The sequence below is a fragment of the Pogoniulus pusillus genome, chromosome 15, assembly GCF_015220805.1.
Source record: "Pogoniulus pusillus isolate bPogPus1 chromosome 15, bPogPus1.pri, whole genome shotgun sequence".
Taxonomy (NCBI): domain Eukaryota; kingdom Metazoa; phylum Chordata; class Aves; order Piciformes; family Lybiidae; genus Pogoniulus; species Pogoniulus pusillus.
The window spans coordinates 2439524-2466408 of NC_087278.1; the positions used below are offsets into that span (position 1 = coordinate 2439524).

Genomic DNA, 26885 nt, shown 5'->3' on the forward strand with positions numbered 1-26885 from the left:
AGATCCAGAGGGGTGGTTCTGCCCCTCTGCTCGGCTCTGGGAAGAGCTCACTTCAGGTAAGTGATGCACCCAACACAAGAAGGATGTGGAACTGCTGGAGAGGATTCAGGAGAGGCCACAAAGATGAGCAGAGCTGGAGAACCTTTGATATGGCGACAGGCTGAAAGAGTTGGGGCTGTTCAGACTGGAGAAGACTCCAGGGAGACATTATAACTCCATTTCAACATCTGGAGGTGACCTACAGGAAGGCTGGGGAGGAACTTTTTAGAAGGGCCTGTGGTGAAAAGACAAGGAGCAATGGTTTGAAACTGGGGCAGGGTGGATTTAGGATGGACATCAGGAGGAAGTTCTGCACAATGAGGATGCTGAAATGCAGGAACAGGCTGCCCACAGATGTGCCCCATCCCTGGAGATATTCAAGATCAGACTCAGTGTGGCTCTGGGCAGCCTGATCTAGTTGGAGATGTTCCTGCTGATTGCAGGAGGGTTGAACAAGTTGACCTCTGAGGGTCCCTTGAGGGTCCCTTCCAATCCAATGCTGTCTGTGACCATTATTTGTGCTCTGGTTGCCAAAGTTGCCATCCTGAAGCCATCTCTTCCTCTCCCTTGGAGTACCACAGCAATTACAGAACCGTTTCAGTTGGAAAAGGCTTCTAAGATCATCAAGGCCAACCACTGACCTAACATCACCATGACCATTAAACCATGTCCCCAAGTGCCATGTGCACACACTTATTGAACACCTCCAGGGAGAGTGACTCCCTAGAGCAACCTGAAGGGATGTTGCAGAGAGGTTGCTGCCTCTCCTCACAGGTACTTGGAGACACAAGAAGGGGGAATGGCCTCAAGCTAGCCTGGGGAGGTTTAGGTTGGACATTAGGAAAAGGTTTTTCATGGAGTGGTCAGGGAGTGGAAGGAGCTGCCCAGGGAGGTGGTGGAGTCCCCCAGCCTGGCTGTGTTTCAGGGTGGTTTGGATGTGGTGCTTAGGGCTATGGGTTAAGGTGAAGCTTGTAGAGTAGGGTTGTAGGTTGGACTGGGTGATCATGAGGGGCTTTGCCAGCCTGCATGGGTCTGTGCTGTAGGAAATCTCTCGTTGTCACCTTCCTTTGGAAGTAACAGCCGTGAGAAGTGCAAGAACTAAGAGCGACAGCAGCAGTAGAGAGAGGGACAACAAAGGTGGCTCATGTCAGTGGCCTGGGGACAGCAGGACCACATGGTCACAGCGTTTCCAGAGCATGCTCACAGGCGCACGACCACGGCGAGAGCAGACTGCCAGGCAGCCTCAGCAGGAGGGCTCACCCACTACACATCCCCCAGGCTACCCACAGCCCCTTAGGCTGCCCTCAGCCCCGCTCAGGCTGCCCTCAGGCTGCCCACAGCCCCTTAGGCTGCCCTCAGCCCCGCTCAGGCTGCCCTCAGGCTGCCCTCAGCCCCGCTCAGGCTGCCCTCAGGCTCCCCACAGCCGCGCTCAGGCTGCCCTCAGGCTGCGCTCAGGCTCCCCACAGCCCCGCTCAGGCTGCCCTCAGCCGCGCTCAGGCTGCCCACAGCCCCGCTCAGGCTGCCCACAGCCCCGCTCAGGCTGCCCTCAGCCGCGCTCAGGCTGCCCTCAGCCGCGCTCAGGCTGCTCTCAGGCTGCGCTCAGGCTCCCACCGCCGCCAGCCTCCCCTCAGCGCCTCCCGCCCGCACTCGCGCCGGCGTGTGACGCGTGCGCGCCGGAAGGGCACCGCGCGTGGAGGCCTCTCGGCCCCCCCTTCCTCCCCACCACCACCGGCGGAGTCCTCCAGGCTTCCCGGCGTGCCCCGCGCGCACCATAGAGCGGAGGCCCGGCCCCGCCGCTCCGCGCCGCTCTGCCTCGCTCTCTCTGTCGCTGCCTCTCCCCGTGCGTGCAGGCGGCGCGGCCGCGGCGACATGGCGGGCGTGGGGCAGGCGGGCGGCGCTGCCGCCGCCGAGGAGGAGGAGAAGCACCTGAACGGAGAGCTGCCGCCGGAGCCTGAAGACAAGGAGGGCGCGGAAGGCGGCGCAGCGGGGCTTGGCGCGGAGGATGGCGCTAAGAAGAAGCGCAAGAAGAAGAAGAAGGGCAAAGCGGGGCCCGCGGGTAGGGGCAGGGGCAGGGCCGCGCCGGTACCCGCCGCTGACAGGCCGTGCCGGGTGGCCTGAGGGGGCCGGGACCCGGTAGCCCGGGCCGTGTAGGGGAGGCAGGGGGAGGCTGTGGGTGGTTAAAGGGTCCTGGCGTGTGGAGCGCGTGGAAGGCGATGGGCGCCGCCGGGGCCGCTGTCCCGGCCCGGTCCGTCCCGGCCCTGTGCGCTCAGAGAGATCCCCTCGACGAGGAGGGGGCTGGCGACTGCCGGGAGGGTGCTGCTGCCATTCAGCACCAGGGAAGCAGGGGCTGGGGAAGTCCTGTCTGCTCGGATAAGCACAGGACTTCGAAGCCACCCCTTCCCTCATCCCCCATCCTGTGCCCTGAGGGGGGAAAGGCGTAAGCCTGCCGCTGTAAGAGTCATCCCGCATGATGGAGCCTCTGTACCCCTTCCAAGTTCTCCGAGAGAGACGGAGCAAGTCTGGGCAGATAGTGTAAAGGCAACTAAGGTTTAGGTTTGTTTAGCAGGCTAGCAGTTAAGGACGGTCGTGCAGTGCGTTTGTAATTATCTATTTCATGCCCCTATTATCTCACAAGAGCAGGCAGCTCCTGTGGCAAGAAGATGTAGTTTGAGCAGAAAAATAGTGAGAAGTGTCTGATTAGTGCTGCCTTTACACACAAGTGTCAGTAACAGTTGACCTCACGCTGTAATGCCCTACAAGCTTATATATTGGGTCTGTTTTAACAGGGAGAAGGCATGATGTGCTCTGGTGTCCGTGGGGTGGGTGCAGTGTGATATCAGTGTAAAGTTCTGCAGGCTGTTTTTTAGTGTTGTGAAGCTGTCATTTGACTCTAAAGCTTACTTTGCTTTTACAAGCAGGACAAGAAACAGATAAAGAAATGGAAGGTGCTCTTGATGACGTAGCAAAACAATTGGATAAGCAAGCACTGGAGGAGAAAGAAAAAGATGATGATGATGAAGGCAAGTGTAATGTTGTCTTCTAACGTTTCCAGTTTCAGCTTCTTCCTAGACTCCTATTTTGACAAACCTTTGCAGATGCCTTTGGGGGGTTTGGTGGTGGTGGTGATGGTTTTATCTGGGAGAGCTGAGATGCAACTGTATGCTAATTTAGCTGTCATGCATGTATATATAGATATATATAATAACAAAGATAAGTTTGTTAAAACCTGGTGTTTTCAAGGCTCTTATTACTGCAAGGCAACATTTAGTTAAGGTGAATCAAGCTATAAATCATGACCATGGCTGGTATAAAATTTTCCAAGTGATGTTCTCTTCTTCTTGGCTTAGAATTGAAAAAAAAAGCCTGCAGAAAAGAAATTAAAAGAAGGTTTTAGTTAATAGAAGGTGATGGAGTCTTTGCCAGTGACTTGAAAGCTGCTCATTTAGAACTCTGATTTTTTTAATTACAGCTGGACTGGGGAGAGATTAATGCACAAGCAGAGCACACACTTTGAATGTTACTTGAGCTGTGCAGCTGATGTTCTGAGCAAGTGCCTCATACTGAATCCCAGGCTGGCTGTATCTTTTCTGTAGGAGTATCAGGGGTGGAAAAATGCTTTGTTTTGATGAGTGGATCTTAACAAAAATGAACATTCAGGAAAATACATTTCTCAAGTCAGTAATTGAGTTTCCTTCTTGGGAAATCACATTTAAAGGAGACTTGGCACTCAAAAATGGGTATTGCTGTTCTGCTTAGAAATCCTTCTTAGTTGACTGTTGGTGGAATTCATCAGTCCAGCATTTAGTTTAATAAATTAGATACAGAAGTTAAAACAATAGAAGTGTACTGGGATGTAAAATTGCAAATTAATTGATCATGTCCAGAGAAGGGCTACTGGGATGAGCAGAGGGCTGGAGCACCTCTGCTATGAGGACAGACTGAAAGAGTTGGGGCTGTGCAAGCTGCAGAAGAGGAGGCTTCCAGGTGACCTTCTTGTGTCCTTCCAGCATTTGAAGGGGGCTACAAAAAAGCTGGAGAGAGACTTTTGAGGCTGTGAGGGAGTGGCAGGAGTGGGGGGAATGGAGCAAAGCTGGAGGTGGGGAGAGTGAGGCTGGAGGTGAGGAGGAAGTTGTTTAGCAGGAGAGTGGTGAGAGGCTGGAATGGATTGCCCAGGGTTGAGGCCGCATCCCTGGAGGTGTTTGAGGCCAGGCTGGCTGAGGCTGTGTGCAGCCTGCTCCATGGTAGAGTGTCCCTGGGCATGGCAGGGGGTTGGAACTGGCTGCTCCTTGTGATCCCTTCCAACCCTGACTGGTTCTATGATCTTTGAACATCATTAATCTATACAGAGCATCCAGTTTATGCAGTTACCTTCTGTAGAAGGATTTTTTGGATGGATAATTTGGTTTACCATATATTTCAGGCTATGGAGTTGAAAGCTGTTCATACAATGTGTGCTTTGCCATGGTTGCAACTAAGTATTGAGGAGGATAGTGAAGACTTCTTATTCACAAAGTGATTGGCATTGAAATGTGCTGCCCAGGGAGGTGGTGGAGTCGCCATTCCTGGAGGTGTTCTAGAAAAGCCTGGATGAGGCACTTAGTGCCATGGTCTGGTTGATTGGCCAGGGCTGGGTGCTAGGTTGGGCTGGATGAGCTTGGAGCTCTCTTCCAACCTGTTTGATTCTATTCTGTGATTCTGTTATATTCTATGAATGAAAAACGTTCTCTGAGCATTATTGAAATAGTTACAGTTCTGTCTCAGGAGAAATAATATTGTTAGTTGCAGATCAGGAGCTTGTTTATGCTTTTGATAGTGTTAAGAATGAGTACTGCAGTATTAGAAAGTGTTTAAAAGGTGCTGTCTGTTAAATAATGATCCTTTTCCCACATATGAGACTTTTATGTGGTTTTAGAACAACAACAATATTTTTGAGTGGGAAAAAAATGCTGCTTCAAGTTTTTTGAAGACAATTGTTTGTTCTTGCTTGTGCAGCTCCTCACTACTTGTTTCTCTTAATTGTAGTTCCATTGATGTGGCTTGAGACGTGGTGCTACATTAGATTAAAAGCCACTAGAGTATCTACCCCTCCCCCTTGTGAATGGCCTCAGATATGAACCTCTATACCTTTTAAAATCTAGGAAAGATTGGGAAGTGCTCTTGAGATTTCCATTGCAGTGTTAAAAGATGCTGATGGATAGCATTTTTTGTGTTCTATTAAGCTAAGTTATTAAACAGCTGTGCCAAAATGGCATAAATTGGGCTCCAGTTTTGCAAAGCTCTTCAGTTGCTTTCACTAGCAGCTAAATAACCTGAAGACAAACAAGGTATTGGTCAGCTGCAGTGGTTATGTTTCTGGCAGCACAGTTAGTCTGCAGCAATCTTCAAGGACAAGAAGGCATAGGCTGGGTTAGTTGGGCTTGCAGTTGGCAGACTCACGTGCAGTGATGTATGAAAACACCACAATAAGCAGACAGCAGCAGTGACAACCTTTAAATGCTGTACTTCTTTTGCACTTTATGCCTGATGTTTAAAAACACCACAATAAGCAGGCAGCAGCAGTGACAACCTTTAAATGCTGTACTTCTTTTGCACTTCAGGCCTGATGTTTAAAAACAAGTAACAAAAAAACCCCACAGAGTGAAGGAAACTGGAGTCAAATCCAATTCATTTATTTTTGGGTGAATGGGTTGGGCACAGCTCAAGGTCAAGAGAATGTGTCAAAGTGACCACATCTTAAAGAAACCTATAGCACTGTTAAGGATTTTTGGCTGCCTGTGAAATTGGGATTGATGTAGAATCTGGTTAACTGGACTAGACTGTAGTTACACTGGTAGTACAAGTTCTACTTGTAGTTTACCATTTAAAATAAGACAGATAATGCCAGAATGAGCTGGGGGCAGGGAGGAGGTGACACATTACTGAGATTTGCTCCAGCAGTCACCACCACATAAAAATGTGGATGACACTGACCATCGTGAGAAGCTTGGAGTTCTGTGTCTGGAGCAAGTGGTCAGTGGTTTAACTTGTTTTGGCTTTTAAATCAATGAGCAAATATAAATGCATTCCAAGTGACAAGTGCATTGACTTGGATTCTATCAAGTTCTTTCCATTTTGCTATTAGTTTTTGATCAAAACTAAACATTCCAAGTGCACGTGGTTAGTACTTGCCCAGTTTGAAATGAGCTTGTGGTAAGATCTAGAAGGTTTAGTTAGATGGCATCACATTAGGTAAATCCTTGATTGTAGATGAAGTAGCCAAGCTTCAGATGTAGCCAGACATGAAGTTGTTAACTCCCCAATGTGACTGTAATATGCTGTGGCCAGTCCTTGGTGCTTACATGCTGCATGCTCAATGAAAACCTCCCACTGCTACCTCCCACGCTCAGGGCTGGTTGTGACTTTCCCTTTTGTCCCCAGATTAAATTCATCCTGACCTAAGTGCTGTCACCTTTGCTTGTTTGGGTTTTTTCCTCTTTCCAGATGTTCCTTTAGCTGAAAGATCAAAAGATGAGTTTGAAGCAGAAGTTCCTAGCTTTTTGTTAGCTGTTGTGTCTAATACGCTTCTCTCTGACACCCTCCCCAAGCCCCAGACATCTTTTTGGGTGAATTGGCAACAAGGGAATTTGAAGTAGAGCTTTCTGAAAATTCTTTCTTTGAGTTGCCCTTTTTTTTCCCTTCTTTCCCTGATGATGTTCAAGTTAACAGCTTTGGAAAATATTTTCTTTAAGTCAGTGTTTGGTGGAAGGATTGAGAATGTTAATGGCTTGGTGGCAGCTTCTAGCTGTCATAGAATCAAGCAGGTTGGAAGAGACCTCCAAGCTCAGCCAGTCCAAACTAGCACCCAGCCCTAGCCAGTCAACTAGACAATGGAATCATAGAATCAACCAGGTTGGAAGAGACCTCCAAGCTCATCCAGTCCAACCTAGCACCCAGTCCTACCCAGTCAACTAGACCATGGCACTAAGTGCCCCCATCCAGGCTTTTCTTAGTTCATTAAATTCTGCTCTGAAGGAAATGTTTCCAGATTGTCTTATGTCTCATACAAAATTCTTTGGCTTTTTAAGGCTGTTTTATATTCAGCTGAGCACTTTCTTTCCTGTAGATGGAGAGGGTGAAGGAGATGGAGCAACAGGGAAAAAGAAGAAGAAGAAGAAAAAGAAGAAAGGACGTAGGTATCAAGCACAAAAATAAAGACAGGCTAAGTGAATGTTGTTTTAACCATGGGTAAGAGCTGTCCTTGGCAATTGAAGCAAACCTGGGGATGCAGCTTGGGTTTGTAGGCTAAGTCTGTCTGGGGTTCTTTTCTTTCTGCTATCCCTGAATGTCACATTGACCCAAATAAAGTCATATGAGGGCATTGTGATACAATGTGATCTTGGTCAAAGCCCAAATTCTAGTCAGAGGATCCTGCTCCATCAGTTGTCCACTCAGAAGCAGTAGACAAGTGATGCTTTCTCACAGAACACCAGGCTGGAAGGGACCTCAAGGATCATCTGGTCCAACCTTTCCAGGTGATAGTGCAGTTGAAATGAGATTGCCCAGCACCCTGTCAAGCTGAGTTTTACAACTGGCCAGTGCAGGGAATGCACAGCTTCTCTCAGGAGGCTCTTCCAGTGTCTGAGTGTTCTCATTGTGAAAACTTTGCTTCTGGATTCCAGTTGGAATCTTGTGTCTGCTGGTAGTGCTCATCTCCCCAAGCTAAGCTATAGGCTTGGGGCAGTGTGGCTGGAGAGCTGCCTGGCAGAAAGGGATCTGGGGGTGGTAATAGACAGGCGGCTATGGATGAGCCAGCAGTGTGCCCAGGCAGCCAAGAGGGCCATGCTGTGGCCAGAAGGAGCAGGAAGCTGATTGTGCCCTTGGACTTTGCTCTGGTGAGGCCACGCTGAGTGCTGTGTTCAGTTCTGGGCACTACAACACAGGGTAGATGTGGAGGTGCTGGAGTGGGTTCAGAGGAGGGCAAGGAAGCTGGGAGAGGGTCTGGAGAATAAATCTGATGAAGAGTGACTGAGGGAGCTGGGGATGGTTGGTGTGAAACAGAGGAAGCTGAGGGGAGACCTGATTGCTGCCTGCAGCTACCTGAAAGGATATTGTGGAGAGGCTGCTGCTGGGCTCTGCTCACAGGTGGTTGGAAACAGAACAAGGGGGATTGGCCTCGAGCTGAGGCTGGGGAGGTTTAGATTGGACATTAGGAAAAAGTTTTTCATGGAGAGAGTGGTTTGGGACTGGAATGAGCTGCCCAGGGAGGTGCTGGAGTTCCCCAGCCTGGCTGTATTTAAAGATGGTTTGGACGTGGTGCTTAGGGCTGTGGTTTAAGGTGAATCTTGTCAAGTAGAGTTCTAGGTTGGACTTGGTGATCCTGAGGGGATGTGGTGCTCAGGGCTATGGTTTAAGATGAAGCTTGTAGAGTTCTAGTTTGGACTTGGTGATAACCCTGGATGTGTTTCAGGGTGGTTTGAACTTGGTGTTTAGGACTATGGTTTAAGGTGAATCCTGTAGAGTAGGGTTCTAGGTTGGACTTGGTGATCCTGAGGGGCTTTGCCAACCTGCATGGGTCTGTGATTCTTTGATTCTGTAAATAACTTGTGCTGTTTAACTTCTGTGCTTGAAGATAAGATGCTTAGCATTTGCACTGTGCCACATGTAAGACTTTCTTTGCTTGTACTCAACAGCTAAAGTCCAGACAGATCCACCTTCTATTCCAATATGTGATCTATTTCCTAGCAACGTGTTCCCAAAGGGAGAAGAATGTGAATATCCACCAACACAAGATGGGTGAGTTCTTAAAGCTTAAAAAATAAATGGTAGCATCTGGATGTGCTGAACTGCAGAGCTGTTAACGTGCAACTAAATGGACTGAGTGACTTTTACTGTGCTTCTCCCTCCCACCACCTCAACCACCCTCCCTCCCCTCTGGGTTTATTTTAATTGGATCATCTTAGAATCATAGAAGCAAGCAGGTTGGAAGAGACCTCCAAGCTCAGCCAGTTCAACCTAGCACCCAGCTCTGTCCAGTCAACTAGGCCATGGCACTAAGTACCTCACCCAGTCTGTTCTTGAACACCTCCAGGCACGGTGACTCCACCACCAACCTGGGCAGTGCCCTCATGCAGTGCAGCAGGCAGATGTGTGCTGGGCTGTATCCAAGTGTGTGGCCAGCAGGGCAAGAGAGGGGATTCTGCCCCTTGACCTCACCTCCAGTACTGCCTCCTCAGCATAAGAAGGACACAGAGCTGTTGGAAAGAGTCTAGAGGAGGCCACGGAGATGATCCAAGGGCTGGAGCACTTCTGCTATGAGGAGAGTCTGAGGGAGAAGAGAAGGTTCCAGGGGGGGCCTCAGAGCTGCCTTCCAATGCCTGAAGGGATCCTGCAGGAAGGCTGCAGAGGGACTTTATGTTCGTAAGGGTGCCTAGAGACAGCACAAGGGGGAATAGTTTGAAGCTGAGGGAGAGTAGAATTAGACTGGATCTTAGGAGGAAGTTCTTCAGTATGAGGGTGGTGGGAGTCTGGAACAGGCTGCCCTCCTTGCTGGAGGTGTTCAAGGCCAGGCAGGATGAAGTCTTGAGCAGAGCAGGGAGGTTGGAGTAGATAGTCTCTGAGGTCCCTTCCATCCTGAGCCATTCTATGATGCTTGTATTTTCCTAGGGTACAATTTCCTTATGCTTTGTTAGGAACTAAAATATACAAACTTAGGACTGAGTTTCCTGATAGCTTTTCCTTCATTAAGTGTTTTGGAAGGTCCTGCTTTATTTCAGGGGCTGTAGTGAGCTGTATGTGGAATTAGTTTGAATTAGATAATCTGACTGAAAAGATGAACTATTACTGCATTACAGTTCTGGAAACATTGTTTAGCTTTCAGTGACTTTTTTTTTTCCCATAATCAAACTACTTTGAAACATTTATTGGTTGTTTAAAGTCAATGCCTGTTCCTCAGAGAGTGCCAGCAACATAGTAAAAAGTCTAGTACATCCTCTACGTTGTGTTCAGGTGTTCACAGGTAATATGGCTTCATGAGGAAGCTTCTGAGGAAGCCTTTTTCTTCTTCAGTTTGATCACAAGGTGTGAATTTTTTCCTCATCTGCAACCTTAACCCTCCCTGGCACAATTTCAGGCCATTTCCTCTCCTTCTATCACCCAGTACTGGAGAGGAGAGACTGACCCCCACCTCCCAGGTGGGACAAAGGTTTTGGAGCTGGAGGTGAATGGCTTAAGCTGACAAGTGCTAGGCAGCACACTAGGAAGCTGTCCTCAGAAAAGCTTGTTCGCTCATGGAGGTGTTAGGCTTGATATGTGCTGTGAGACCTTTATCTGAGGAACTGACCTTTCCCATGTCCTGAAGTGCTTAGGCCCAAGCAGTGTTTCTTGTCTCCTTTCCTGAGCTCCCAGGTGGCAGTGGTGCAGCTTTGGCAGCAAAATGCTTTGGGTCTGATACAGTGATTTTAAATCTAGAGGCCACTTTGTCCCCCAGCTGTCCTGTGTGCAATGACCATATGCTGCATTACAGCAGAGTGAGGAAAGCTTCCTGCCAGCTTCCAGGAGTTTGCACTTGAGTGTGTGAGTGATGACAGAGCAGCTGCCCAGACACTGTCAGCAGCTCTTGCTACCAGAGAGTGTTCCCTGCTGGAATCCAGAGCAGTCTGAAAAGGTCCTTGAGTCTCTTTTCCCTGCTGTTTTGATGCAGTACACCTTGCCCATGGCTTGTGCTGTGACTGCTGTGCTGGCAGTAATCCAGATGAGTAAGGGGGTTGCTGCTTCTTGCTTTTTCTTTGGGTTTTGATTGCATTTACCAGTGTTGAGGTAAATTCTGAGAGTGAGATACATCTGCAGCAGGGAAACTGCTCAGGGAATTAACCTTGCACATCTCCTTTGCACTTGATCTGAGAAGGAGCAGGAGGTTCAAGGAAAAGGGTCTCAAAATGGTCATCCTGAGAAAAATTGTGTAGAGTAGCTTCTCCTCCACTCTGTTCTAGGATTGCAGGCCTCTACCCACTGTAAAAACAGTTCAAGAGGCAGCAAAAATGCAGGGCATAGTCTCTTGGCTCACTCACACAGTTTTTGGCTGTGGAGTGGGCTCAGAGTAGAGCCAAGTTCCATGTCTGGGAAACGAATAAATAGCTACACCTGGGTTCCAGAAGTAGTTTTCAGTTGTTTGTTGTCACTTGACTTAAAGGTAGAAGGAACTTCTGAAGTTTGGAAACTGGTGCAGTTCAGTGTCCTTGGTCCATCTTCATGGATCCATAGAAAGGTTTGGGTTGGAAGGGACCTTAAAAATCATCTAGTTCCAAACCCCCTGCCATGGGCAAGGACACTTTTTCCACTAGGCCAAGCTGCTTAAGGCCTCATCCAGCCTGGCCTCGAACACATCCAGGCAGGAGGCATCCACAACCTCCCTGGGCAACCTGTGCCAGTGTCTCACCACCTTACTGCCAAGAACTTCCTTAAGATGATTGATTTTCTTTTTCCTGCAGTGCTACTGCCCTTCACAGGTGCCAGTCCTTAAAGGAGGTCGTAGCCAGGTGGGGTTGGGCTCTTCTCTGAGGCAACCAGCAAGAGAACAAGGCAGGACAGGCTCAAGTTGTGCCAGGGCAGGTCTAGGCTGGATGTTAGGAGGAAGTTGTTGGCAGAGAGAGAGATTGGCATTGGAATGGGCTGCCCAGGGAGGTGGTGGAGTTGCCATCCCTGGAGGTGTTGAAGCAAAGCCTGGATGGGGCACTTAGTGCCATGGTCTGGTTGACTGAATAGGGCTGGTTGCTAGGTTGGACTGAATGAGCTTGGAGGTCTCTTCAGCCTGGTTGATTCTGTGATTGAGTCTGTGATGCTGATAGATAGTATTATTATTATTAATCATAATAATCCTCTACTCTATTTACTCTGAAAATGTTACAAATCAGGATCTTTCCTCTTGCACAGGGGAATGTAGACCTGACTGGGTAGTAAACACTTGGCAAACTTTGGGCAGAAGTTGTGATGATGGTAACTTCTCCTTTCTTTTGCAGGAGAACTGCTGCTTGGAGAACAACCAGTGAAGAAAAGAAAGCACTGGACCAAGCCAGTGAGGAAATCTGGAATGATTTTCGGGAGGCTGCAGAAGCACACAGACAAGTGAGGAAATATGTTATGAGCTGGATAAAACCTGGAATGACAATGATAGAAATCTGGTGAGGACACAGAACTCTTCCAAGACCTCTGCTCTGCGTTTGCCTTCATTCTCTAGAAGGGGGACAGGTTTAGTCACACCTTTTGTGTGCTGCTTTCACTGTGTCACAGGCATTGGGGGGAGTTCTGTTGGAAGGACACAACCAATATCCCAAATTACTGCCTTTAAGTTTTTCCTTGTAACATACCCTTAGCTTATGCAGCCTTACAGGGCCTGGGATCATACCAAGCTGGATTTCAAACTGAGCTTTCAGTTCTGCTTACTTATTTTGAGCCCATGCTTGGCTTTAATGTTGAGTAGCTTTGGCTACTCTTGGACATAAGTTCTGCAGCGGTGCTGAGAGGAGCAGCAATAATATTCTGGCCTTCCAAATTGCCAGTGAAATGCTGTGTGGACAAGCAGTGCAGGTGCAGTGGGAACAGTGTGGCTGTGCAGTCAGTCCAGGACAGGACAAGTTTTGTTTGTGCTTAGTCTTCAGTGGCTGATGTTTCTGGAGAAACACAATGTTTGTTATTCTCAGCTGGTAAGACATAGCTGAGCAAATGGTTTAAGGTAAATCATGAGTGTGGTTAAGGTGAAGTTGAAAGCAGTCCTTGGCCTGAGCTGATTCTTCTGGCTTCCAACTATTCCTCTTTCTATCCCATTGTTTATCTAGAGTGAATGTCTGCTGTCCAAGTACTGCACTGATCCAGGATAGCTTAGCTTCCAAAATCCAGGTGCTTTCAGCCTGGTATGACTGAGGACTGCTGGCAAGAGTAGGATAGTAAGGAGGCTACTCAGAGCTGATCCTCAAGGTAACTCTACAAGGATCAGGGAAAGAAGCCATACACCACAGGGAAGTGGAAGAAAGAGAGAGAATCCCAGAGTTGTTTGGGTTGGAAAAGATCTCTAAGGTGATTGAGTCCAACCTGCAACCCACCACCACCACGGCCATTAAATAGTGTCCCTGAGTGCCATGGCCACAGGTTTCTTGAGCATCTCCAGGGATGGGGCCTCCACCACCTCCCTGGACAGCTTGTGCCAATCCTTGACCACCCTTGCAGCCAAGAAATTCTTCCTCATCTCCAACATAACCCTCCCCTGGCACAATTTGAGGCCATTCCCTCTCGTTCTCTCACCTGATACTAGGGAGAAGGGCCCAACAAATCTGCCATACTGAATGGCACAGTTTCAGTGTTACAGTTCTAGGCAGTAACTCTCTCAAAGCATGGCCTTTCTTCCAGAGGTACCTCAGGCTGCAGGCATTTGCCTGTTACAATGAGCTCTCTTCATTTCCCAGCTCACTCTGAGCGAGCAGCTTGCTTAAGCACAAGCAGAGGATGGTGCACTGCTGTGTGCTGCAGTTCACATCGTGCCCCTCTGCTGCAGGAGCAAGCCCTGGGGGGCTGTGTCTGTAGCTGCCCAAATAGCTAACAGCCTGGGAGTAGACAAAAAACAACTACAAATACTAGGCTCAGAAGGTTTAATCTTACCTCAGTGCTTAAATTCAAACAGCATTAGTATCCTGTTTTAATTAGAATTGCTTTTAATACATTAGAAGACTATACTATTACCTATTTTCCCCTCCTCTTTTGTCCCTCATCTCCCTTTGTCTCTTCTCTTTTTCTTTTCCCTCTCCTCTCTCTTCTTCTGCTTTTTCTTTGCCCTCTCCTCTTCTCCTTTTTCTTTGCCCACTCCTCTCTCTTCTTCTCCTCCTTTTTCTTTGCCCACTCCTCTCTTCTTCTCCTCCTTTTTCTTTGCCCCCTCCTCTCTCTTCTCCTCCTTTTTCTTTGCCCCCTCCTCTCTCTTCTTCTTCTCCTTTTTCTTTCCCCCTCCTCTCTCTTCTCCTTTTTCTTTGCCCCCTCCTCTCTCTTCTTCTTCTCCTTCTTTTTCTTTGCCCCCTCCTCTCTCTTCTTCTTCTCCTTTTTCTTTGCCCCCTCCTCTCTCTTCTTCTTCTCCTTTTTCTTTCCCCCTCCTCTCTCTTCTTCTTCTCCTTTTTCTTTCCCCCTCCTCTCTCTTCTTCTTCTCCTTTTTCTTTGCCCCCTCCTCTCTCTTCTTCTTCTCCTTTTTCTTTGCCCCCTCCTCTCTCTTCTTCGTCTCCTTTTTCTTTCCCCCTCCTCTCTCTTCTCCTTTTTCTTTGCCCTCTCCTTTCTCTTCTTCTCCTTTTTTCTTTGCCCCCTCCTCTCTCTTCTTCTTTTTTCTTTGCCCTCTTCTTTCTCTTCTTCTTCTTCTTCTCCTTTTTTCTTTACCCCCTCCTCTCTCTTCTTCTTCTCCTTTTTCTTTACCCCTTCCTCTCTCCTCTTCTTTTTCTTTGCCCCCTCCTCTCTCTTCATCTTTTTCTTTGCCCCCTCCTCTCTCTTCTTCTCCTTTTTTCTTTGCCCTCTCGTTTCTCTTCTTCTCCTCCTTTTTCTTTGCCCCACCTCTCTCCTCTTTTTCTTTGTCCCCTCCTCTTGCTTCTTCTTTCTCTTTGCCCCCTCCTCTCTCTCTGTGCTTTGTGTTTTTGTTACTCCTCCTCCTTTCCATGGCAGTAATTGTAAAGACTGCATTTCCTTTGCCTGTGGTGCTCAGGAAGAATGATTTCAGTGTAGCTGCTGCGAGGATGGATCTTGTAAATCGAGAATAACAACACCTCTGAAGTACTCACTTGTGCTGAAGAAAGAGTTCAAGAAACAAAACAAAGGGTTGGAGACTGACATATGTTTCCCAGCCCAGAGTCTCCTACTTACCAGACAAGGAATTAAAAGACTTCAAATGAAAATATTTGCTTGCTTTATTTTTTTATCCTGAGGTTTTGTTCTTGTCTTGATACATTCGAAGCCCCTCCTAAGAAACGTGAATGAAACTGTCCTGTTCTTTTTGCTCTTCTTTCTTCCTCTCTGCCTTTCAGTGAAAAACTAGAAGACTGCTCACGGAAGCTGATCAAGGAAAATGGTTTAAATGCAGGTCTTGCCTTCCCCACTGGCTGCTCCCTGAACAACTGTGCTGCCCACTACACTCCCAACGCCGGAGACCCAACGGTCCTGCAGTACGATGACGTCTGCAAGATAGATTTTGGGACACACATTAGTGGTTAGTTTGCATTTCTCCATTAAAGCTTTGAGAGCCTTCTGCAGTGCAAAGGCTCAATGAAGCTAATCCACTTCTGCTGCTTTCAGGTCATATTATTGACTGTGCTTTTACAGTCACATTCAATCCAAAATACGACAGGCTATTACAGGCTGTAAAGGATGCCACAAACACTGGAATTAAGGTATGGTTGTTAGCTGATGCTTATCAGGCCTTTCCCAGTAAGCTTTGCTGTTGTTTTCCAGATGATGTTTGCACTTTGTTTTCAGTGTGCTGGCATAGATGTACGCCTCTGTGATGTGGGAGAGGCCATACAAGAAGTTATGGAGTCCTATGAGGTTGAAATTGATGGCAAAACTTACCAAGGTAAGTTCATTTCTTTATCCAAGGGGAGCTGCTCTTAGAGTTTATGTGTGTGTGTTTGTACCAGTATTTCATTACACTATATGGCCTTGCATGAATGTGTTTCTGGCTGGCTTCTCATTCCTCTGGAGGGATGTTCTTAGCTTATCATAGAACTGTTGAAGTGGGAAGAGACCTTTGAGATCAAGTCCAACCACTCAACTAGAGCTCACAATCCCACCACTGCCACTAAACCATGTTCCCAAGCAACACATCCACCATCTTCAGAGAGGGTAGCTCCACCACCTGCAGAGAGGGTAGCTCCACCACCTCCCTGGGTGACCTGTTGCAATGCTCAACAACTCTTTCTGTGAAGAAATTTTTCCTAATATCCAGCCCTTGGCTGAACTTGAAGCCATAAATCCTTCCAAGTCTTCTGTCTTTGACAGATAAGATGAAGGCTAAACAGTTGGGTCAAAATGTGCAAGTATTTTGAGACCTGCTCTTTGGCTTTATTCAGAAAACTTTGTTGCTCTTGGACTTATTAATCCCCAGCATAAGAAGGACTTCAGACTGCAGGAGTGGGTCCAGAGGAGGCCACAAAGATGATGAGAGAGCTGGAGAAGCTCCTCTATGGGGATGGGCTGAGAGGGTTTGGGCTGTTGATCCTGGAGAAGGCTGCAAAGAGACCTTAGAGAAGCCTTCCAATACCTGAAGGGGGCTACAGGAGAGCTGGGGAGGGACTTCTAAAAAGGGCTTGCAGTGATAGGATGAGAGACAGTGGATTGAAGCTTGAGCTGGAGAGATTGAGACTGGATATTGGGAAGAAATTCTTTCCAGTGAGGATGGTGAGACACTGGCACAAGTTGCCCAGGGAGGTGCTCAAGGCCAGGCTGGATGAAGCCTTTAGCAGCCTTGGCTAGTAGGAGGTGACCCTGCCCATGGCAGGGGAGTTGGAACTGGATGATCTTTAAGATCCCTTCCAACCCAATCCATTCAATAATGAATGTTTGCTGTAGCCTACAAATCCAACTCCTGTCTTGGCTGGAGTTTGTACAGGATAGGTGCCTATTTAAGAGTAGTTCCTGTGGGATGTGGTGAGTCACTGTTGCACTTTCAGAATGAACTATCCAAGCCAATTGCTTGGAAGGGTTTAAGGTGTCAGGAGCTGGACTGTAACATTCCTGTTTCCTTCCCAAGTGAAACCAATCCGCAATCTGAACGGACACTCCATCGGGCCCTACAGGATACATGCTGGAAAGACAGTGCCCATTGTGAAAGGAGGAGAAGCCACAAGGATGGAGGTAAAGGAGCTTCTTGCTCTGAAGTTTCCCCCACTGACACTGCAGAAGTGTTTCCTGTGTAAGCATGAGGTGTGGTGTTTGTGATCCTGCTGGGTTCTAGCAGCAGAGGAAAAAAGCCCTGCTGGATGTTCCTGATGCTCCTCTCAAGGAGTGGTCACTCCCCAGCAAACAGCACAGGGAAACCCTTGAAATCTGAAGGGCTTCAGTGATGCTTGTGGACACTTAACGTATTTATTTCTCAGTGTGTACCTTAGTGACATGGAATGTTGCAGTGGGGAGCAGGGAAAGGGACAGGAATTCTGATTGTGGGGTGAGCTTGGGGGACCAGAGTTTTCCTGCAAGGTGTTTGGCCTTGCCAGGCACTCACACTTCCCTTGTTCACTCTGCTTGCTAGTTCCTGAGGAACATTGCTGCAGTCTTGTAGCTGTGCAGACTTCCAAGGCCTGTCTGGGTGTGTTCCTCTGTGATCTGTGTTAAGATAGAATCAACCAGGTTGGTAGAGACCTCTAAGATCATCCAGTCCAACCTATCCCCCAGCCCTATCCAGTCAACTAGACCATGGCACTAAGTGCCTCATGGTCTGCGTGGGAAGGGATCTCTGAAGGTTGTCTACTCCAACCCCCCTTGCAGTCAGCAGGGGCATCCTCAACTAGATCAGGCTGCCCAGAGCCCTGTCCAGCCTGATTTGGAATGTCTCCAGGGACGGGGCCACAGCTACCTCCCTGGGCAACCTGTTCCAGTGTTCCACTACCCTCCAGTAAAGAACCTGTTCCTAACATCCGATCTAAATCTGCTCTGCTCTGGTTTGAAGCCATTGCCTCTGCTCCTATCATCACAGGCCTTTGCAAACAGTCTCCAGCCTTTTTGTAGGCCCCCTTCAGGTACTGGAAGGCCATCATTAGGTCTCCCCGGAGCCTGTTCCAGACTGAACAACCCCAGCTCCCTCAGCCTGTCATCGTAACAAAGCTGCTCCAACCCCCAAATAACACAAACCCCAGAGTGACACGAAAGTGACAGCATCTATTTAAAGTCTCCTTGGCAAAAATGCATATTTAATGAAGTCTAAACCAGAAAAATTAGCGAGTTGAGGCTGCATGGTTAAGAATTTTTAAGCACATGTATAGGTGAAATATACAACGTGAAATGCAACAAAGTATTGTCCTGCTCTGGCAGGGGGCTTGGACTGATTGATCTCCTTGTGTCCCTTCCAACCCCTAACATCCTGTGAGCCTGTGGCTTTTTGCAAGCACAGTTACACCTGATACCTTCCTTGGAGAGCTGCTGGTGCAGTTTCTCTTTGCAGGTACAGAACACTGCAGCATATTTCTGGTGTATAAGCTGAGAGGAGTAGATGAAAGAGGTTGTTTGAAGGGTGGTTTAGAGCCGGGCAAGAGAAATTGCTGGGCATGATATGGCAAACTACAAACTCTGGGAATCACAGTATGGGTAGGGCTTGGAAGGGCACTTCTGGGGATTGAGTCCAACCTCCTTGCCAAGGCAGGGTCACCTAAGGAAGGTCATGGAATGGTAGGGGTTGGAAGGCACCTCCAGAGATGGAGTCCAACCGTCCTGCAAAGCAGGACCACTTAGGGCAGGTGGCACAGAAGCACTTTCAGGCAGTTTTTGAAATGTCTCCACAGATGGAGACTCCACCACCTCTCTGGGCAGCCTGTTCCAGTGCTCTGCCACCCTTAAATTAAAGGAGGTCCTCCTTGTGTTTAGATGGAGCTTCTGATGTTTAAGTTCATGTCTGTTACCCCTTGTCTTGTCACTGGGCACCACTGAACATCCCATCCTTACCCTCCAAGTATTGATCAGTGTTGATGAGGTCCCCCTGAGGCTGCTCTTTTCCAGCCTCAACTCTCTCAGCCTTTCTTCATCACAGAAGTGTTCCCTTAGCATCCTTGCCACCCTTTGCTTTGCCCTCTCCATCAAATCCCTATCCTTAAACCAGGGAGCCCAGAATTGGGCACAGTACTCCAGATGTGGCTTCCAACCAGGGTGGAGTAGGAAGGCAGCATTAAAATACGTAACCTGATCTTCAGTGCCCCTTCTGCTGTAAGCCTCTGTTCTACCAAGACAAGGCTTATTTCAAAGGCTGCTAATGAGATAAGAAGCTTTTCCCTCCATTCCCTGAGCACCAATGATCACTTGTAAGCCTATCAGAGTAAGACTTGTAAGAGCTGAGATCAGGAATGAAGTTTGAAGAAGGCTCATTCTCGTCACCTAAAGCTTTTATCATAACAGTTGATTACCTTGGTAATGTTGTGAGCAAAAAAAGACACAACTTCTGGCTGTCATCTTACCTGCAGGTCTGTGCAAAGGGATTAAAGAAGGAAAAAAGGAAGGCAGGAAAAGCTGCTTGGTTTAGCTGAGTGAATGGTTAGGTCTTGTTTATCATCCAGCAGAGTCCTTCCTAGTATAAAACTCCCAAGTTTAGAGCTGAAGGATAAAACTTAAGCAACTTCCTTCCTGAAAGATTTCAGGGCTTTGAGAATGCTTTAATTGACTACACAGGCACTGAGGAGAGGACTTAACTTCTGCAGCTCCTGTAGGTTACTTAGGACACAATCCTAAGAGTCAAGAACATGGAGCTTAGCCAAGCTCTTACTGTACTGTGCTAATTATAGCAGCAAACAGCAATCCAGTGGGAGAAACACAGCCTCGTGCTGAAAAAGTGCCTGTAAAGTGATTGCTTTCATTGCTTCTGGTGGTCTTGTTTGTGGGCTTGGGGATTTTTTGGTGGCTCATTTCTATTTTTTTAACTTCTATGAGCTGGATGGTATTTATGTAATGTAACTTCGTAGTTCTATTCAGGGGCACCTTGAATTTGGAACTTGCTTTTCATCTGCCCCTTCTTATATTTGAGTTGTGGCTTTCAAAGGATCTTACTAAAGTGAAAAGCCCAACTCCTGCTGTCCACTATTTGTTGTCCCCTCTTAAGTCACAGCATCAGTCAGGGTTGGAAGGGACCACAAAGAGCAGCCAGTTCCAACCCCCCTGCCATGCCCAGGGACACCCTACCCTGGAGCAGGCTGCACACAGCCTCAGCCAGCCTGGCCTTAAACACCTCCAGCCATGGGGCCTCAACCACCTCCCTGGGCAACCCATTCCAGCCTTTCACCACTCTCCTGCTCAACAACTTCCTCCTCACCTCCAGCCTCACTCTCCCCACCTCCAGCTTTGCTCCATTCCCCCCAGTCCTGTCTCTCCCTGATAGCCTAAAAAGTCCCTCCCAGCTTTTTTGTAGCCCCCTTCAGATCCTGGAAGGCCACAAGAAGGTCACCTGGGAGCCTCCTCTGCTCCAGCCTGCACAGCCCCAACTCTTTCAGTCTGTGCTCACAGCAGAGCTGCTGCAGCCTCTGAGCATCCTCCTGGCCCTGCTCTGGACACACTCCAGCATTTCCACATCCCTCTTGTCCCAGGGGCTCCAGAGCTGGATGCAGTACTCCAGGTGGGCTCTCAGCAGAGCAGAGTCCCTTTCACAGTCCTACAGTTAAGGCTACAGAAAGGAGCTTCCATGATGGCATTTTCAGTATGCTCTTGGCTGGAGTTGTGCTGAAGCTCTTGCTACTAGAGATCACCTTCATCTCTTGAAGAAACTCATCTCATGGAGTGGAAATGAGCAGGGTCAGGGTTTGTACTAGCAGCTGCTAGCAGAAAATTCTGGCAGGAGTTGGGCACTTCAGTAGGTCTCTAATCAACATCTGAAATTTCACATCCATCTCTTTTTTTGTCCTTATGGTTTGGGTTGTTGTTGTTGCTTTTTCCTTTGATACCTTAAGGGTTAAATTGCATCTTTGGTCACTCCAATGGGTATCTGGAAGAGTTGCATCAAGGAAATGGAGCCAGTGGCCTGTGAAGGCATCCTGAGGCTCTAATGGTATCCATTAATGCAGACTAATGGATTTTTCCCAGGGACTTTGTTGCTTTTTATGAATCACTTTGTCAAATTGCTTCTGATTTACCTTTTTTCCCTCCCAGCTCCTTGTTCATTAGTGCAGAAGAAAGGAGATGGTCTTTGAGATACCACCACATCAGATACCTTACAGCTTTCCCTTGCCCTAACAGGCACATTTGCTGTCTGAACTATTCATTTCCAAGGACTTCTTTCTGAGTAGCAGAGGAGGATGACTTCATCAGCCAAGGTTTTGCAGCAGGATGCAGTTTTTTAAGCTGTGTTAGATGTCTGCTTTGAGAATGTTTTGCCTGCAGTGACACTGAGAAACTGTGGCTGGGATTTATGGCTGGAAACAAATACTGTGGTGCTAAAATTCACAGACTGCAGTGGGTTGGAAGTGGCTCTCAAAGGTCATCTTCTCCAATCCCTCTGCAGGCAACAGGGACACCTCCAACTCGGTCAAGCTGCCCAAGGCCACAGGAAGTCTGATCCCCCCAGGGATGGGACCTCCACTGCATCTCTGAGCAGCCTCTTCCAGTATTTCACCACTCTCATTGTGCAGAACTCTTGATGCCCAATGTAAATCTCCCCTTCTCCAGTTTCAAACCTCTGCCCCTCATCCTATCACCCCAAGCCCTTGTAAACACTCCCTCCCCAGCCTTCCTGTGGGTCCCCTTAAGATACTGAAATGCAGCATCTCTAAGGTCTCCCCAGAGCTTTCTCTTCTCCAGGCTGAGCAGCCCCAACTCTTTCAAGCCTGTCTTCATAGGAGAGGTAACCCAGTCCTCTGCTCATCTTTGTGGCCCTGCTCTGGACTGCTCCAGCAGCTCCATGTCTTTCCTGTGTTGGGGGCCTCAGAGCTGGACACAGCACTGCAGGTGAGGTCCCCCCAGAGCAGAGCAGAGGAGCAGAATCAGCTCCCTTGACTTGCTGACCACTTTTCTTTTGGTGTGGTGCAGGCTGCCACTGGCCTTCTAGGCTGCAGGTGCTCATTGTTAACTCAGGTCCAGCTTCCCATCCATCAGCACCCCCAAGGCCTTTTCTGCAGACAATAAGTAGCTGGAGATGTTGGTCATTTTTCCTGTGTGAAGTCTCCACCTTGAGTTTTCCTCTGTGTTGTTCAGGTGGTTGCATCTGCTCAGGTGTAATTGCACTCAGAAGTGGTTACGCCGAGGTCATGCTGTTGGAATGGCCTGAGTGTGTCTCATTTTCCTTCTGTAACCTGTTCCCTGTGTTTTCTCTCTCCTCAGGAAGGTGAAGTATATGCTATAGAGACCTTTGGGAGCACAGGGAAAGGAGTTGTCCACGATGATATGGAATGTTCTCATTATATGAAGAACTTTGATGTTGGGCACGTGCCAATAAGGTTGGATTGAGTTCTCCTGTCTTGGTGCTCTGCTGTCTTACAGCTACCACCCTCCTGGGCTTTGAGCTTCACAGAGTCCTAAGATGGGATGGGTTGGGGTGGGAAGGGACCTCAAAGATCATCCAGTTCCAATCCCCTGCTGTGGGCAGGGACACCTCCCACTTAGCCCATATTGCTCCAGGTCTCATCCAGCCTGGCCTTGAACACCTCCAGGGAGGTTGTGGAGCACAGAAGCACCCAATGTGATCTTTGATCACATTGGGTGCTTCTGTGCTCCACAACCTCCCTGGGCAACCTGTGCCAGTGTCTGTAATGAATTTCTGATGCAACATGAGCATTCTGCTGCCTGGAAGGTGCATTTCATTGGTCTGAAGAGGAGAATGAGAAGTGACCTCAGCAATGGTTATAAATATGTGCAGGGGGAGTGCCAGGCTCTGCTGGGTGATGTCCAGTGCCAGGAGGCTGCAGCCAGGCTCTGCTGGGTGATGCCAGTGCCAGGAGGCTGCAGCCAGGCTCTGCTGGGTGATGCCAGTGCCAGGAGGCTGCAGCCAGGCTCTGCTGGGTGATGTCCAGTGCCAGGAGGCTGCAGCCAGGCTCTGCTGGGTGATGTCCAGTGCCAGGAGGCTGCAGCCAGGCTCTGCTGGGTGATGTCCAGTGCCAGGAGGCTGCAGCCAGGTTCTGCTGGGTGATGCCAGTGCCAGGAGGCTGCAGCCAGGCTCTGCTGGGTGATGTCCAGTGCCAGGAGGCTGCAGCCAGGCTCTGCTGGGTGATGCCTAATGCTAGCCCAAGGGGCAATGGGTGGGAGCTGAGGCAGAGGAAGTTGCATGTGAACATGGAGAGGAATCTTTTCCCTGTGAGGGTGCCAGAACCCTGGAACAAGCTGCCCAGGGGGGCTGTGGAGTCAGCAGATAATACCAACCCCACCTGGCTGTGTTGCTGTGTGATCTGCTCTGGGTGCTCTGGCAGGGGGCTTGGACTGGCTGAGCTTTGGAGGTCCCTTCCAGCCCTTGACATGCTGTGATCCCATGCTGTTCCTGTAGGGAATGCTTGCTGGGGCTCCTTCTGTTCTTCTCAAACGTGTTGTTGTTGTTCCTCCTTCAGGCTTCCAAGAGCAAAACACTTGCTGAATGTTATCAATGAAAACTTTGGTACTCTTGCCTTCTGCCGCCGCTGGCTGGATCGCCTGGGGGAGAGCAAATACCTGATGGCCCTGAAGAACCTCTGTGACCTGGGCATCGTGGATCCATACCCTCCCTTGTGTGACATCAAAGGCTCCTACACAGCACAGTTTGAGCACACTATACTCTTACGCCCAACCTGCAAGGAGGTGGTCAGCAGAGGAGACGACTACTAAACTCAAAGCCACACCTCAGCACCTTTCATCCTCTTTTAGGCTCGGTGGGAACATGCTCTGCCAGAATTCATTTACAACACCTTGGGCTCTTTTAACAGTGGACTGATGTCAGAACTTGATCCATCTTTTGGAAAGGAAGGGATTTAAATCCAAGGCAAGTCTTCTAACCTAACTAACCAACAACCCCAACAAAAGCAGCTTGCAGGCCTTTAGAGATGCTTCAGAAGTTACCTTTTGGGTTTTTTTGGGTTGGTGGGTTTGGGTTGGTTTTTTTTTTGATGTTCAGGGAAATACATGCTTAAAAAAAATACCAAACCAGCTCGATTTTTAGTTTGGAATGAGTTATCCATTTGGGATTGAACACTGATGAGCAAAAGATGCTTTTCCAATATTTATATTTCCCTATTCCTCCTGGAATTGCTTTGAATGACTCCACCTGAGCAACTGTGCCCAAACCCCTCTCTGATAATTGCCTTTTAAACTTCCTGGAATCCATTTTGTAAAGAATAAAAGAGAACTTTTCAGATCTAAACACATTAAAAAAGAAAAGATCTCTGTTCCTTTTTAGAAGCCTGCTTATGGTTCTGGTCAGGACTCTGCTGGGAAACTGCTCTATTAAATACTTTACAAACTTGATTTGCCATTTCTTGTCTTGAAAACGTGGCCAGCAGTTGAGGGAGGGGATTCTGCCCCCTCTGCTCTGCTCAGGTGAGACCTCACCTGCAGCAGTGTGGCCACTTGTGGGACCACCGACATGACAGAGACAAGGACTTGATGGAGCAGACCAGAGGGCTGCAGCACCTCTGCTGTAAAGACAGGCTGAGGGAGTTGGGGCCATTCAGCCTGGGGAAGAGAAGGCTCCAAGGAGACTTTAGAGCAGCCTTCCAGGACCTGAAGGGGACCTAGAGGAAGGCTGGAGAGGGACTGGTTAACAGGACTTGTGGTGACAGGGCAACGGTTTGAAACTGGAGCAGGTTGGACATGCAATGGTTAACCTAAGCCTTTAAAACAGAGACTCATGGAATGGTTTAGGTTGGAAGGGACCTCAAGGATCAGCCAGTTCCAACCCACTGCCCTAGGAAGGGACACCTGGTCTTGAACACTTCCAGGGAGATGATCTTTGATCACATTCTGTGATTGTGTGATCCACGACCTCCCTGGGCAACCTGTACCAGGGTCTCACCACCTTCACTGCAAAGAATTTTTTCCTTGTCTCCAGTCTCTTCTCCTCCAGTTTCAATCCATTCCCTCTCGTCTTATCACTACACCCTTGTAAAAAGTCCCTCCTCAGCCTTCCTTTAGAGCCCTTCAGGTACTGGAAAGCCTCTCTAAGGTCTCCCAGAGCCTTCTTTCTCTCTGGGCTGAACAGATGATCCCTCCCTTCTCCTCAGCCCTGGTGAGTGAGGGCTGGAGGGCTGGGTCCAGTGTTGTATTTCCCAGTTATGGGCTTAGTTAAAGCCAACTAAAGCAGCAATGAGAAAGAAGCAACCGAGTGCAGCACACACAGAGCCTTCTGTCCACATCAAGGCATTTTATTGAGGTATAAAGTTTGCAGAAGATGAGGTAACAACTTGCATAGGAGATATGCAAAGATAACTTCACACTTAACATTCCCTTGGCATTAATTAACTGCTGCGTGGAGGGAGGCTGAGAATTCCTGCTTGGAAGATGCTCCTGAAGGCACAGCTGTGTTAATGCCAGTGGGTAAGGCCCGTGGAGACAGTACAGCAGTTGGAGCTAGGGAAGCAAAGCAGCTGGAAAATGCTTTCATCCCAAGCTTGCATCTCCTCAGTGGTTTGTCTTGGAGGTTTCTCAAGGCTTGCTGCAGTTTGAGCTTGTCCAAGGCAAGAGTTTACATTCTGGTAGCCGTGAGAGTGGGGTGGGTTCGTGTGGGTGAGGTGTTTGGTGAGATTATTTGGTGGCTTGGTTCGGTTTTTAAGGAAGCTTTGAATTTATTGGCATAAACCTCCCTCCCTGGTTGTCAAAGTCAACACTCTGTAATTTGGCACTTGAGTTGTTAAGGCTTTAAAAAAAACATGGAAGGCTTGGGAGTGAAGATACATTCTTGTGCTATTGAACTCTCCTCTTCCTTAACAGCATCTCCTTATTTTCCTCTCTTTCCTCAGTTTCAGCTATCAAAGGTGTCTTTAGTGTGGTTCCACCAAAGCTTCCTTAACAGCATCTCCTTAACAGCATCTCCTTATTTTCATCTCTTTCCTCAGTTCCAGCTATCAAAGGTATCTTTAGTGTGGTTCCACCAAGGCTTCCTTAACAGCATCTCCTTATTTTCCTCTCTTTCCTCAGTTCCAGCTATCAAAGGTATCTTTAGTGTGGTTCCACCAAAGCTTCCTTAACAGCATCTCCTTATTTTCATCTCTTTCCTGTTTCAGCTATCAAAGGTATCTTTAGTGTGGTTCCACCAAAGCTTCCTTAACAGCATCTCCTTATTTTCATCTCTTTCCTCAGTTTCAGCTATCAAAGGTATCTTTAGTGTGGTTCCACCAAAGCTTCCTTAACAGCATCTCCTTATTTTCATCTCTTTCCTCAGTTCCAGCTATCAAAGGTATCTTTAGTGTGGTTCCACCAAAGCCTGCTAAGGAACCTGGCTTCAGGCATGAAGCAGAAAGTCTCACTCACTGCTGGGGAGGATGTAAAACATCTCTTGGCTGCTGCATCTTCATCTGCTAAGACCTAGTAGCAATTTCTGCACAGTAAGAATCCTGATCTCTTTACAACTAGACTAGAAAATGTACACAAGCAGAATAGAGAGAGGAAAAAAAATCAACCAGTTGCCCATTTTAAGGCAACCAAAAAAGATTATCAAAATACATTAAAAAACAAACAAACAAACCCAACCTGAGGTAAAAAAAAATTTAAATGCAAATAGCAAATCTTTTTTTTTTTTTTCTTCTTCTTTTCCCTTTTCATACAAAAATATCTGTCTGGAAAATCTAAGGCTTCAGAAAGTTGTTCTCCATAAAAAACTTTTGCCTAACATTTGGAAAGAGGATTTGAAACTGATACAAAAAGCATAGGGGGGGAAAAAAAGAACCCAAACCTTTGTACACCAAAACTGTACCTGGGCTTCTTTTTTTTCTCCCCTCCTTTTCTCATCATAAAATAGTTCTGACCATCCAGAGTTGGCTTTGGATTAGCTGCTGCTGTCCATGGCCCAGTCAGTTGGTTCTGGCTGCCTGGCAGCTGTCCTAGGAGCTGGCATTTTAGCCCTGCCTTTTGCCTGAGGGAGTCGTTGGCTGTAGAACAAAATGTAGGCTTGAGCGTTGCAGACCTCTTCCATAGTGCACATGTTGAGTTTGGAGTCGTTGCAGTGGACCCAAAAGCCTGCAGTGAAGAGACACACACCAAAGAATAGCTGTGAG

General features: G+C 48.1%; 2 protein-coding genes across 7 annotated transcripts in view; one reads left to right on the plus strand and one right to left on the minus strand.

Annotated features, from left to right (window-relative positions):
- The first annotated feature begins 1800 nt into the window (after positions 1–1800).
- On the plus strand, positions 1801–24141 carry METAP2 (methionyl aminopeptidase 2). 2 transcript variants are annotated; one of them, XM_064154953.1, is made up of 11 exons: positions 1801–2095; positions 2955–3059; positions 7142–7207; positions 8709–8811; positions 12033–12194; positions 15060–15241; positions 15328–15422; positions 15508–15604; positions 16781–16884; positions 22036–22151; positions 23253–24141. In XM_064154953.1, exons 1-11 carry the CDS (start codon positions 1909–1911, stop codon positions 23503–23505), a joined length of 1470 nt encoding a protein of 489 aa, XP_064011023.1. In that variant the 5' UTR covers positions 1801–1908; the 3' UTR covers positions 23506–24141. The 2 variants fall into 2 exon arrangements, with proteins under 2 accessions (XP_064011023.1, XP_064011024.1); XM_064154954.1 differs by having other exon boundaries at positions 1803–2095; positions 2958–3059.
- An 875-nt stretch (positions 24142–25016) lies between these two features.
- The window catches only part of USP44 (ubiquitin specific peptidase 44), a 29814-nt gene continuing 27945 nt past the window's right edge, over positions 25017–26885 (minus strand). For all 5 annotated transcript variants that reach the window (XM_064154945.1, XM_064154948.1, XM_064154944.1 and 2 more), the window contains one exon: positions 25017–26847. In XM_064154945.1, the coding sequence (XP_064011015.1) occupies positions 26657–26847 (191 nt within the window). In that variant the 3' untranslated portion in view covers positions 25017–26656. The remainder of the gene's footprint in view (positions 26848–26885) is intronic.

Coding starts and splice junctions, on each gene's coding strand:
- METAP2 (XM_064154953.1), top strand. CDS start 1,909: ATGGCGGGCGTGGGGCAGGCGGGCGGCGCTGCCGCCGCCGAGGAGGAG. Junction 15,605..16,780: donor TGATGGCAAAACTTACCAAG/GTAAGTTCATTT, acceptor TTCCTTCCCAAG/TGAAACCAATCCGCAATCTG. Junction 22,152..23,252: donor GTTGGGCACGTGCCAATAAG/GTTGGATTGAGT, acceptor TTCCTCCTTCAG/GCTTCCAAGAGCAAAACACT.